At 44.3% G+C, this 14,104-nt stretch overlaps 1 protein-coding gene across 50 annotated transcripts in view; it reads right to left on the bottom strand.

The window, feature by feature from the left end:
- Nucleotides 1–14,104, bottom strand: part of LOC110509593 (formin-binding protein 1) — a 107,900-nt gene that overhangs the window by 28,215 nt on the left and 65,581 nt on the right. For all 50 annotated transcript variants that reach the window (XM_090227148.1, XM_090227141.1, XM_090227143.1 and 47 more), the window contains 2 exons: nt 5,204–5,266; nt 3,539–3,643 (listed from right to left, as the gene is read on the bottom strand). In XM_090227148.1, the coding sequence (XP_090083274.1) occupies nt 3,539–3,643; nt 5,204–5,266 (168 nt within the window). The remainder of the gene's footprint in view (nt 1–3,538; nt 3,644–5,203; nt 5,267–14,104) is intronic.

Here is a 14,104-nt window from a genome sequence, read left to right as displayed (position 1 = left end):
CATTTACTTTTGATACTTAAGTATATTTTAAAACCAAAAACTTTTACTCAAGTAGTATTTTACTGGGTGACTTTCACTTTTGCTTGAGTCATTTCCTATTAAGATATCTTTACTTTTGCTCAAGTATGACAATTGGCAACTTTTTCCACCACTGAGTCATTGCTACATCTCCTCGAGTTCATCCAGAGAAGGGGGAAGTACGTGGGTGATGGGTAAATCAACACAAAGCTGTGCCAGAACAGGGTAACAACATCACGTTAGGGCTACTTTATCACTGGTATTGTTAACCACGGTAGCTAAACAAATACAGAATTACTCTTTTGTTGCTGAGAATTTTTCCTGCAAAGCAGTGTATTGGAGTTTTAAAAAGGCTTCTAAATGTTTGTAATTCCCACTGAAATGTCCATAATTTACAAGTGGTAGGCCTCTATCGTGCCTTTCTAGAGTACTTTACAACTGAGGTGTGAGGGGCACCGAGCAGTAGAACTTATTTTCTACCATCGTCAGTGCTTTCCAACTAAGACTAGGAGTCATAGGCATAGGAGACTCAGTGAAAGTGCGGGATCCACACAGAGCCATACGGGGACCTGTCTAAATCTAAGCCGTGAAGCAGCCAAACCGTAATTGCGGTATTTTTTTCCCCATCAGTGGAAGACAGGAAGCTGTGAGGTTTGCGCCAGCTGCTTACTAAAACCACAAGAACCCCAGCTCAACAAACTCCAGTCTCTCTGATTATTACCGACCGCTCTGAGATATGGTCCTAACTGAGACTACACAGCCTTGGATTTCCCTAGTCCAAATATATCCCATGTGGAATACTGCTATTATCTTAAACATAGTTAGGAGTGTATTAAGGTTAAGATTTACAACAGTTTCCGCATTATCGAATTCTCTCGGCAGTGCTTGTGATAACATACCACAAGATAAACACATAAAAACACAATCCAACACTGAGTGATCCAACCATCACCATAACTCAAATCAACATATTCATGGTTGGGGTGGTGACATGTCGTGCCTTCGTAACACTCCCAAGGTCTTCGAAAATGACCGAGGGAGGGAATCGGTCTCTTCAGACAGAGTAGGAGCAAGAACACATGGAGGAGTTTTGGTTTCACACGGCTGAACTGTCTGCCAGGATCATCGAGCAGACCTCTTACGTGGCCTGGGGTAGCCCTTTCCTAAGTCAGTGACCAAAAGCGCCCTCTTTGGCCTCGCGGGTGGAACGTTATTAATATGTTTCGTAAAGAAAACCTGATGAGAATCCAGTGTTTCTATGTCAAACAGTTTCGTTCTATTTCAGTCTTCAGGGATGTGTATGAAGTGTAATGTTGGGATGCAACCTTAAAACGGAACACATTTCAATCTGACGTGGTACAGGCGCCCTCTCCTTTCTAAACCCATAAGCACGTGTGTGAGATGTGCACCTTTTGTTTCAGAGTAGATTTGTTCAAGGATAACAAGAATCGCTCTGTTTGTGATAGAAAGTGATGGATTTGGTACACGACTTTGTACTAGTGATCTCAGCGTGTTTGCAATGCTGTGTCCATGATGATATTATGTGCCAGTGTGAGAGAGAGAGTTGAGGAACACAGGTCACGTTAAAATAGTAAGGCACCATTCCACCCCAGCTCTCCGATTCCCAGACTGAAACAGAAAGACACACATTTTCCCCATCTGACACTATGATCAGAGCGATAGCGGGCCGCTTATGGTCTGCCACGACAACAGCAACGAGACAAAGGCTGAGTAACTGTTGGAAAGAAGACGGCACAGAGTAAAAGAGCAGATGCCGGGAAATTATGTCACAAAAATAATAAAAAGGAAGGGAAAAATTGAAAATGAACTTCCCAAAGTCAGCTTGGTGTATTATAAAAGAGGAAATGAAAGCGTTATCGATTTCTGCGTTTTATTTTTCTCCATGTCTTCGGAAGAGAAAGCGAATCGGAGAATGTTAAAGGAGGAGAGTGAGGTCAGAGTCAAAAACACCCATGCAACAGATTACGAATAATGTAGTACGAATAATGTAGGAACTGTTAACACTGCTGCAGTGTTCCGTTAGATAAAAAAACACACAACTGGAGAACACAGCAATGTGTGTACTGTGTGTGGGGGTAGAGTGTGAGTACTTACAGACTCGTGCTTATCTATGACTGGGCCTGTTTACCACAAGTGGAATGTTAATGTATCAGACAATCCACTGGCAATGATAAGCTCTACATACAAGACTCCCAAGAGCTATGTTGCCTTCCCTTACCATAACATTATATATAGAGTGTCACCAATTTTACGTTGACTAACATCAATCTTCACATGCAGTAAAAACATCCATGTTATTACTAAAGACTTGTTGGTTTCTCATAACCAAGCAGGGAATTACTTGAGAGATCATTTCCAAAAACATAGGGGACTCATACACAGTGCCACTCTTGTTTCCCAGACTTGGTTATGTGGTCTGTTTTTGTTGTTGAGGGAGAATCAGGGCTGATATTGTATCTCAGTTCAGTTCCTGTCAGTCCAGTTCTGTACAGTGCTGCTCTGGTCCGAGCCAATGGTCTGAGCCCACCCATTGTGGCTGTTTGGCTGTGAGTCAGTCTCAGTGGGGACATAGAGGCTTCTTGTTCAGGCCTGTATTAGCATCATAATCGGATCTGAGCCATGTCAGCTCTGAGCTCTGAGCCTGGGTCGCTGCTGGGCGGACTGCTGATGAAGCAACACGCCGGGATGCTGGCGGTGGTGACCCATGATGCCTTGCAGCATGGCATGGCGTGGGCGGCACTGTGTGGGTTAAAGGCAAGGACGTCAGAGGCTATCCCGATTCCCGACCGATGATTCGGGACACATGAGGTGGCATCGACACAAGGCCCCAAAAGCTTTTTTATAAAAAGGCCACAATTGAGGTGACTGGTGAGATTGGCCAGGGAGAGCAGAAACACAGATAAACAGACAACACATTCACACGACTCAAATACTACTTTTCCCAGCACGCATGGATGGAGGCTTGGATAGAGACAACAATGTACACACACACACACAAACACACACACAACCCCCCCTCCCTCAACCCACACAAGGACACAAAGCTGGTTGTGCTGCCAAGCGACACGGTAGACAGGCAGGCCACAGTGACTGGCTACTCTGCTTCTGGCCTGGCCAGCAGTGATAATGGGGACTCAGTCAGTTCTGCTATCAGCCATGGTGAGAAGTGGGAGATCACTGTCATTGTGCTGCTGCTGACTGAGAGAGACAGTGCCAGCCTGTACAGAAAGCCCTGCAGCGAAACAAACTGTTACTGATGCCTCACCCTCATGGGGTGGGTGAGAGAGGGAGAGAGGGAGAGAGAGAGCAAGAGAGAGGGAGAGAGGGGGGGGCGTGGTACAGTACAAAGAGAGGGATTGGTCGGGTGTAGAGCAGGAGAGCAGTGAGCATCTGCATTTGTTTGGTTAGTGTTAAGCAGGAGAGTTTGTGATGGGTTGGTGTTAAGCAGGAGAGTCTGTGATTGGTTTGTGGTAAGCGGGAGAGCAGTGACAGAACATACCTTCTCCACGTCTGCCTTCGTCACATTGATGTCGGCGTCCATTCTCTCAAAGTACTGCTGCGCCCTGTCCGCCTCTTTACAGTCCCTCTCGAACCGCCGTTTACTCTGAGGGGAGAAGTCACACAGTTCATTTAGATGTCACTCATACATATTATGGTCTAGATAAGCTCACTAATATAACATTACCTCAGTCGGTGCAATATATCTACTGTAGTATATTATATTCACTCATATACAGTATGGCCTAGACATGCTCACTAATAATATAGGCTAATATACATTTGCCCTTTGGAAACTTGGGAGAATGGAGAGGGATTTGACGTCACACAGAGTGGACGTCATATAGTTGCAAATGAGACATTGTGTGCCATAGACGTCAGTTATCCTACATTGGACATGCGGCTTCTGACACAGCCAGAGGCTCTCTCTCTCAAAGTCAAGTCTGTCTGAAGATTAAATAAATGTTCATGGTGGCCGTTTGTGCGCAAAACCATCCCTTCTTCCATCCCTTGCTCTGAACAATTAGTGTTTGTTCTGTGAGGGTGCACTCTGATCCCTGCCTAGCTGCTCCAAGCACAATGGGGACATTGAGGACAGAGAGCGGGAGGAGAGCTGCCATGTTCTCTCTCTCTATATACAGTATATTTTTCCCTCTCTCTATGTTTTCTCCCTCTTTCTCTCCCTCACTCCTTCTCTCTCCATCTGTTTTCCTCTCTCTGTTTTCTCTCTCTTCCTCTCACTCCCTCAAAGGACAACCACACCGTGATAGGGAATGCCCTGCACAGGCTATAAAAAAAAAATCACAGGGATAGGCTCTTCTTTACAGAGAAAACAAACACATAGACACTCCTTCCACTCCTTTCTTCCACGCCTTCATTTTGTTGGCCTCTCCTGCTTCACGACTTGAGATCAGCTTGGAGAGAACCCTTTATTCTAGGCTTGTCCAGGAAAAATGCTTCAGGAATGCACAATACTTGCTGCAGTGTCCTTGAAACTCTACTAAACACAGCTGTTCTGAGATCAGAGGTTCTCGATAACAAAGCGTCCGTGTTTCTGAGAACCTCAGTCGGACCTGTTAACCTGTTAATGAGGGAATATCTTAATCTGCTTCCATGCATTCTGACCAGTCTCTGGCAGTGCATTTAACAAGGCTAATGGTCAAATGTTATTATAAATGAAACCTTCGATACAAATCTACTTGTCCAGGAAGCATAGGGCACCACACAATTTCCCCACCTGCACTTCACTTCTCAATCTGATCTAATCTCAATCTCAATCTGAGATGCAGTTATGACCGTTGATAAACTTTGAGCTCTGCCGTTCTAGTCTCGACACTCTTTCTCATTCCCAATAAAAGGGCCATTGTTTCGGTTTAGTTTCTCATTGGGATGGAATGGCTTCGGGAGGAAGGCTGTATTACGGCTGTATTTTATGAGTATACTCCTGTGTAAATTCCTGCCTAGTGATTTTTATTCAACAGTTCAATACCCACTAAACTTGACTAGCTGCCATTCTCACTGCCAGGTAATGGGCTTCAATTTTTCCACCTACCATACTGCAATGTAGCAACTGCATGCACACTATGACTACTGCGATGTCATAACTGTAGTAGTACTCTGACTATAATACTCTAGTCGGTAATACTACACTGCACACAGTACTCACCGACTCCAGCTGTTTCCACGAGCATTCAATGTGTTGCTGTGCTTTACGTCCATCATGGAAATGCTGAGAGAAAGAGAGAGAGAGAGAGAGAGAGAGAGAGAGAGAGAGAGAGAGAGAGAGAGAGAGAGAGAGAGAGAGAGAGAGAGAGAGAGAGAGAGAGAGAGAGAGAGAGAGAGAGAGAGAGAGAGAGAGAGAGAGAGAGAGATAGAGAGAGAGAGAGAGAGAGATTATTATTATTATTACAATGTCTGCTTATAAATCATATCTACACGGGCAGTGGATCAAGAAATCAAGGGAGGGGGATAAAGACATAGAGGGAGAGAAACGCAGAGTTTGCCCTTGATGAAAGAGAAGGAAGGTAGATGAAATGAGGGGTGGTTGACGTTTCTGTCAGGACGCATGCCGTGAAACACCAGGAGATTCTCATTACAACATCCAACATAATGTTACTTTAAAAATGAAAAAATGCAGAACAAAACAGAAGCTGGTTGGTAAATTAGAGCAGTGTTTCCCAACCACCGGTCCTCCAGTACACCCAACAGTACACATTTTGTATTGTAACCATGGACAACAAGCACACCTGATTCAACTTGTCAACCAATCATCAAGCCCTCAATGAGTTGAACGAGGTGTGTTTGTCTGGGAGTACTCGAGGACCCGGGCAGGGAAACAACGGGGATTAGAGTGTTGCACTGCAGAGTCACATGCTCTGACACTAGTGACATATTACAGGTAGGTGAGAGCAAGCTACTGATGATTACCATGCCTGGGGATAGGACACCCATCTTCACCCCCCCCCCCCCCCCCCCCCAATGTAACACGGGTGGCCAGAGCCCAGAGGACCAGAAAACAATTAGGCTGTACTGAGGCATGACCATGGACGGTGTGTATGGCTCTATGTTTGTATGTATGTGTGTGTGTCTGTGTGTGTGAGAGAGAGAGAGAGAGAGAGAGAGAGAGAGAGAGAGAGAGAGAGAGAAACAGAAACAGAGGAAGAGGAATTTAGAGAGGGGGGGAGAGAAAGAGAGCGAGAGAGAAAAGAAAGAGAAATGGAGGGGGAAAAGGAAAGATAGTGAGAGAGAAAATGTTGGCATAGACAGGAAAGACAGGGAGATATAAAAGGGCAGCAGGAAAGGACATAGACATACCCAGACAAACACAGATAGAGATTGATACAGAGAGAGATATTCTAAGATGGCTGCCAGTGCCAGCCTTGCCAAGCGTGGCATATTGCGCACGGAGGACATGGCAGCTGTTGGTCTGGGCACGCTCAGTAAACACGCTGGGTGTTTTTCTAACAGGCCCCACTTGGCCTCCCCCCTCCAGGGAAAGAATGAGAGAAGGAGATGACTGAGACCACACGTGGCCAAAAGACAGAGCACGTTTCTCTGCAGCCATCTTAGTGGAAAAAAATGTATACTGGTATACACAAAAGTGAGTACTTCTTCTCTGGATTGTCATTGAACATGTTAAAAAGAAAGACTAAAAAACGGACATAAAAATCTGCGTTATCAGTTATAAAGGTCTAATAATATATCGCTCCTGAAGCAGTTGAAACCAACAACGAATGAAAGAGAGCTTTACCCAGCAGGCACCAGTCTGTGCTGGTCTCAGCCTCAGTAGCTGTGTTGCATATCTACCCCAGGCGTTCAATAAAGGACACAGGCTATTACACAGAATGAAAATCCCAGCGATTGTATTTCAGTGACGTGTCAGTGGTTCTAATCTAAATGGCCTCTGCCAGTAACTCTTGTACTCAGCACACGCGCACACACACACACACACACACACACACACACACACACACACACACACACACACACACACACACACACACACACACATACACACACACACACGTCGACAGGCACAAATGCATGCATGTCGCACACAACAAACACGCGCACACACACACAGACACACGTACTTACACACGCACACATACACACACACACACACAAACACACATACAAACACACATGACAAGAAATTAACAAAGAATTAACGTCTCCCCAATTAAATAGTTACAGTACATGTCTATCAATGTCTAGGCTTTATGAATGAACTGGGTTGACCTTGGGAATCTCAATTCTCACTTCCCTATCTCCCTGGTAAAACCATGACTATCTTTGGGGAAGCTGTCAAAGGAAGAAGTCCTCAAACTGTTTCAGAGGAAGTCCTTTAGTTCTTAAAGGGAATGGCTCACCCACACAATGGTGTGAGCCACTTTAAAGGGTATGTAGCATAAACGTAACCACATGTAACATATGGATTTGTATTACGATACACATCAAAAGTCCCAATGCAGTTTCTTTGTCCTGTATCTTTCTATGGATGCGACCCAGTCGTTTGTTCTAAATGTTCCATTGCTATACTGGCTGGGAGCGTTCTTATCTCTTGCTTGCTAGCTAGCCAACTACGGCTAATTTACAGTCACGTCAAACAGCGCAGCCAGAATAACAACAGTAGTTGCATTTGCATTTGCGATCATTTTAAGCTGTTTTCAGGTGACATTTATTTGGATACATCCATAACAATGAGCTAATGAGGAGCGATTTCGCCTGGTATAGAAAATGTGCTGTTGTTCAGAGGAGCTAGCCAACAACACAGCTAACACAATCACTTCAAACTGAATCTGGAAAGACTGTAAACTAGCTGCACTTAGTTTAGTTTGACCTTTTTTCAATTGACATATCTTTGTATATATCCATAAAAATGTGGCCAACTGATTCATGATTTCAACTGGTTGAGAGATGCTGCCTGCCTGCCATCCTGCCTGCCTGTCTGTCAGTCTGTCTGTCTCGTCCCGACTCCCGACACGTTCATTACTATGGGACAGGTGGAGATCGAATTTGAATATTGAAACAATGTTGCAAATGTCGGAGAGACAGACAACAATGTTTATACAAATCTCCGCTGTTGAAAACTAAATCTTAGTCTAAAAGAATTGTGAGAAAATGTCTAGATGTGTAAAGTGTACGCTAAGAATGGGGAAGCAAGAACAGGGAGTGAATTTAGTAAATACCGGAACAAAACAAGAAACACAAGTAGCATACAGACATGAAACAAAGAAACAGAATCAATAACACCTGGGGAAATAACCAAAGGGAGTGACAGATATAGGGGAGGTAATCAGGAAGGTGATGGAGTCCAGGTGAGTCTCATGAGGTGCAGGTGCGCGTAACGACGGTGGCAGGTGTGCGTAAAAATGAGTAAACTGGCAACATCGAGGGCTGGAGAGGGGGAGCGGGAGTAGACGTGACAAGATGCTTTTTATAGTGGAGATCAAGTTTATAAATTGCCTGGCTGGGCTGATCGGACAGTGGATTGCGCAGTCAGATGGAACAGAGTAAATAGGCATTTTAACTTCATAGATTTAGCCGGTGGTAACTTGTGGAATAGACACGGGCTGGAATGCGGTTTTAATCAATCAGCATTCAGGATTAAAGCCACCCGTTATATACATTTGTAACAACCCAAAAAGGTGTTTGTACTTACAGGTAACCAGACCGTGACTACAACTAAGTTCATACATCTTTGACCACACTGTGGTGTTACATGCTTCCTACCCTTTAAAATGCATTGGGGAGTCCAGTGGTGTAGTCAAGTGTCTCAGCTCTTTAACTGAAAATATACTAAAGGATCGCTCCCCAAACTCCCCTTTAAAATGTAACATGTCTGTAAATGTATCATAACTGACAGAATAATATTTACTTCCTCAGGTCGCCACACAGAGAGGCAGGCGACAAGTCATTTCACAAGACACAAGACACTGAAAGGACCGGATCAAGTGACATTGTTAATGTCCAACTCTCTCCGTGAAGCAAATATTTGTTTCTCCATGACAACATTTCTGAGGGAAGTTTACGAAAGCAAAGGCAACGGAGACTGTGTTTTAGGGGGAAGACAGCCAACTCTCCATGTCGTTTCAAATCAACCCTTCTTCCATCACATCAAAGATAAACAAACCACACTGAGGCTGTGTTCCAAATTACGCCCTATTCCATTTATATAGTACACTTCTTTTGACCAGGGCTCATAGGGAATAGGGTGCCATATGGGACACAAACTGAGACACTAACACTCCTCCCCAAACAAGCTACTCTTGAGAACAACCAATGCTTCAGTACTGTAGTACGGAGGGCTGTGATGGAATATATAGTCCTACAGTATGTGGCAGAGATACAGTGCCTTGCGAAAGTATTCGGCCCCCTTGAACTTTGCGACCTTTTGCCACATTTCAGGCTTCAAACATAAAGATATAAAACTTTATTTTTTTGTGAAGAATCAACAACAAGTGGGACACAATCATGAAGTGGAACAACATTTATTGGATATTTCAAACTTTTTTAACAAATCAAAAACTGAAAAATTGGGCGTGCAAAATTATTCAGCCCCCTTAAGTTAATACTTTGTAGCGCCACCTTTTGCTGCGATTACAGCTGTAAGTCGCTTGGGGTATGTCTCTATCAGTTTTGCACATCGAGAGACTGAACATTTTTCCCATTCCTCCTTGCAAAACAGCTCGAGCTCAGTGAGGTTGGATGGAGAGCATTTGTGAACAGCAGTTTTCAGTTCTTTCCACAGATTCTCGATTGGATTCAGGTCTGGACTTTGACTTGTCCATTCTAACACCTGGATATGTTTATTTTTGAACCATTACATTGTAGATTTTGCTTTATGTTTTGGATCATTGTCTTGTTGGAATACAAATCTCCGTCCCAGTCTCAGGTCTTTTGCAGACTCCATCAGGTTTTCTTCCAGAATGGTCCTGTATTTGGCTCCATCCATCTTCCCATCAATTTTAACCATCTTCCCTGTCCCTGCTGAAGAAAAGCAGGCCCAAACCATGATGCTGCCACCACCATGTTTGACAGTGGGGATGGTGTGTTCAGCTGTGTTGCTTTTACGCCAAACATAACGTTTTGCATTGTTGCCAAAAAGTTCAATTTTGGTTTCATCTGACCAGAGCACCTTCTTCCACATGTTTGGTGTGTCTCCCAGGTGGCTTGTGGCAAACTTTAAACAACACTTTTTATGGATATCTTTAAGAAATGGCTTTCTTCTTGCCACTCTTCCATAAAGGCCAGATTTGTGCAATATACGACTGATTGTTGTCCTATGGACAGAGTCTCCCACCTCAGCTGTAGATCTCTGCAGTTCATCCAGAGTGATCATGGGCCTCTTGGCTGCATCTCTGATCAGTCTTCTCCTTGTATGAGCTGAAAGTTTAGAGGGACGGCCAGGTCTTGGTAGATTTGCAGTGGTCTGATACTCCTTCCATTTCAATATTATCGCTTGCACAGTGCTCCTTGGGATGTTTAAAGCTTGGGAAATCTTTTTGTATCCAAATCCGGCTTTAAACTTCTTCACAACAGTATCTCGGACCTAACTGGTGTGTTCCTTGTTCTTCAAGATGCTCTCTGCGCTTTTAACGGACCTCTGAGACAATCACAGTGCAGGTGCATTTATACGGAGACTTGATTACACACAGGTGGATTGTATTTATCATCATTAGTCATTTAGGTCAACATTGGATCATTCAGAGATCCTCACTGAACTTCTGTAGAGAGTTTGCTGCACTGAAAGTAAAGGGGCTGAATAATTTTGCACGCCCAATTTTTCAGTTTTTGATTTGTTAAAAAAGTTTGAAATATCCAATAAATGTCGTTCCACTTCATGATTGTGTCCCACTTGTTGTTGATTCTTCACAAAAAAAAAAAGTTTTATATCTTTATGTTTGAAGCCTGAAATGTGGCAAAAGGTCGCAAAGTTCAAGGGGGCCGAATACTTTCGCAAGGCACTGTATATGCCATACGATGCATACGATCCATACGATGCATGGACGCCATATGAAAACATTAGCGAGTCTAAAGTAAAACGAGTTTTCTAAGTGTATGATTCTGACCTGGACATCTTTACGAGGCATGGGCACCATCTAAAACTAAAAGAGTCTGCCTCATGTTTCTGATTCAGACCCATCTATAATAAAGATGCTGCAGGTCTAGTCTGATGAGAACATATACTACACTTTTTTTTCCAAGGGTTCCTCTATGGGAAGAGTTCTTCATGGAACCAAAAGGGTTCTACCTGGAACCAAAAGGAGGTCTTCAAAGGGTTATCCTATGGGGACAGCCAAAGAACCCTTTTAGGTTCTAGATAGCACCTTTTTCCCCATAAGATTGTACATGTGCATCTGTGTGGGCAACATAGTCTACAGACAGTGCTTCTCAGTGTCTGCCAGTCTAACTGGCCATTTAAAATTACTGGACTGCCTTGCAGTGATCCACTTGGCCCCGGTCCATACAGAACGTATGGTCCACACCAGGGGAGGGGAACACACCTCTTATCTCCCCTCTCACATAGCCTCCCCTTCTCCTTCCCCTCTCCTCCACTCTTCAGAACAGCAACATGTTAACTGCCGGGGCTTGGGGCTGCCAAGGAGCCCGCTGGCATTTCAACAGGTCAATGACCTGAAGCTCTGAAGGCTCTCACATTCAGAGGACGGGAGACTCGCAGAGAGACATGCATTATTGAAAGGCTGATTAATGTTCCAAACATGCACTTTGGCTTGTAATTCCCCTCTGTCTAAATTACCATGTTCTTGACTTTCTCCAAAATCTTTGCTGGTTGACTAGATTTTGGGATAATGATTAAGAATGCGGGTTGAGTCCAAGTCAGGTAGAAGAGATTTTGAAAAGATCGGTAAGATGAAGTGTCTCATGTGATGCCAGGTTCAGTTGGTAGCCTTTTACTTGGACACGTGTTCTTCTCCCAGACAAAGGAATTGTGCACTATGCTCCTGGTACAGAAAATAAAATACTCTCTCTCTCACACACCAACATTTAGGACTCACCTTACAAAAAATTAGTGAACCCCCTGAACCACACAATCTCTTTAGTTCTTCAGAGGATTAGATCCATGCCAGTTCGAGAGAGAGAGATTTGAAAAAGTTATTTTTATTTTTATGGTAGACCTGTAGCATTGTTGTGTGCAGAATATAAGATCATATTTCATATCTAAGCCGGTCATCATTCCGCCTGCTAAAGCAGATTAGAAAGGTGGTCTGTGATTCCTTTCCAGCAATCTATCAAGGTTTTGCGTTCCACAGCACACATTCTGACCAGTGGACTGAGGGCCAAGAGTGAGTCCTCCCCGCCCTGAATGTCACTGCTGCTGTTGCGTGGGCAGTGCAGGAGGGCGAGGGTCTGCTGCTGTCATTCATGACCCCAGAACTGGGGAGTTCAAGGCAGTTGGAAAGAATATGATGTACACAACATGTGTGAATGCACGTACTCTGGAAGGGGTGAAGTCAATGAGGTGGGCTGAGTTGTTTGGTTCAGGCACTTCCCCAAAAGGCTGTTGGTGATCGCTATACAAGCGGCCAATCGACAAATGGACAGCTGACCTCCAATGGAGGATTATACATTGGGCAATGAGTGGGATCTGGAGTTGTTCTCTTAAACTCTCTCAAACTGCTGTTTTTTTCACAGGCTGGTACACATGAGTGCGGTGGTGCATGATTTCAGATTGAATATTCAAGCACTGTACGGTCTTGACCCAATAAAGGGGATTTAAAAATGATTTTAAAAAGTCTCTCTCTCTCACACACACACATACACACACACACACACACACTCACATCTCTCTCTCTCTCTCCCTCCCTGGTTCTCTCTCACGTGTACACATACACACACACCATGCCAGGCTCATGAGTCCAATCATCATTCTCTCGGAGTGATATGTATTATGGTGGGAGCTGTGGGACTGGAGTGGAATAGATGGACCGGGATCAGATGTGTATTATTGGGTTATCTGTGTCTTTCTGGCACCAGCTATTATGATCAGTGCGCAGGTGCACATTTTTCACTGTCAGGTCTGGAGAATTAGTGACCCGAGTGCAGCTAACCGTATCGAAGACACACATACACACTAACTCTGACTGGCGGATATAAAGACCCACAATTTATCCACCAGTGTGTCTGCACAGACACAGACATATATGAGACGCTACGAAAACCTAGCGAAACACTAACCCTCGTGTTTAGCTCATTGAAGGACACTTCAGACAGTATAGAGTCACAGTCATAAATGACCGCTCCTGGTCATTTATGACTGGGGTCTGGGTCTGTCTGGGGGGAGAGAACAGGAGACCTCGGCCCCCCACCTCTTCCTCCTCCCCTCCCCTCATCCTCATCCTCCTTCTGCTCCCCTCCTCTTCCACCTCCTCTCTTTGGTTTTGATTTATCTTTCCACACAACGGGAGAGAAATGTAACAGGCAGAGCAAAGCAGACCGTCCCAGCCTCCAGACCAGCTCCAGATACGAAACATTCTCAACGACTCAGCTGCACCGTTCTTCCCATGATGAATGAGAGCTGTATCCCTCGCCAAGCTAGCCAAGGACATTTATGACCCTTTTGTTTTTCCCTTTTAGTTTTTCAACAGATTCTTTCAATCGTTTTTTCACATCTCTAACAGTTGGTTTTGTTTATATTTGATGGCCGACGTGGACAGTTGTCACATTGTGGTCTGGTTAGAACTTCTGGGCAACCTAATCCTAATCCTCAAACACACTGCTAGAGCAATGTTGTTGTTTTTTTCAAAATAGGCCTAAACAGATCAGGCAATTAATTTGATAAAATCATCAGAGACCCATTATCAAGACCTCTACAAGCGTACTTACTAATCATCTAATCCCAGCGCTACTGCCAGCATGTTTACTTCATATAACGACACAGAAATACATGAAAATACCATTCAGACGCCCATCATGACATCTACAAGTAGTCCAACTAATCAGCAATCCCAGATGCTCTCGACAGCATTTAACAGCGATTAACGTTACGAGGTCTTTCCAGGCCCTTCTACAGCATGCAGCTAAAGCCTTCTGAGCGGGGCAG

This window comes from Oncorhynchus mykiss, chromosome 29 (assembly GCF_057628025.1).
Source record: "Oncorhynchus mykiss isolate SJ-2025 chromosome 29, ASM5762802v1, whole genome shotgun sequence".
Classification (NCBI taxonomy): Eukaryota; Metazoa; Chordata; class Actinopteri; order Salmoniformes; family Salmonidae; genus Oncorhynchus; species Oncorhynchus mykiss.
The sequence above is the reverse complement of the archived record's forward strand: the minus strand, read 5'-3'. Positions and strand labels throughout refer to the sequence as shown.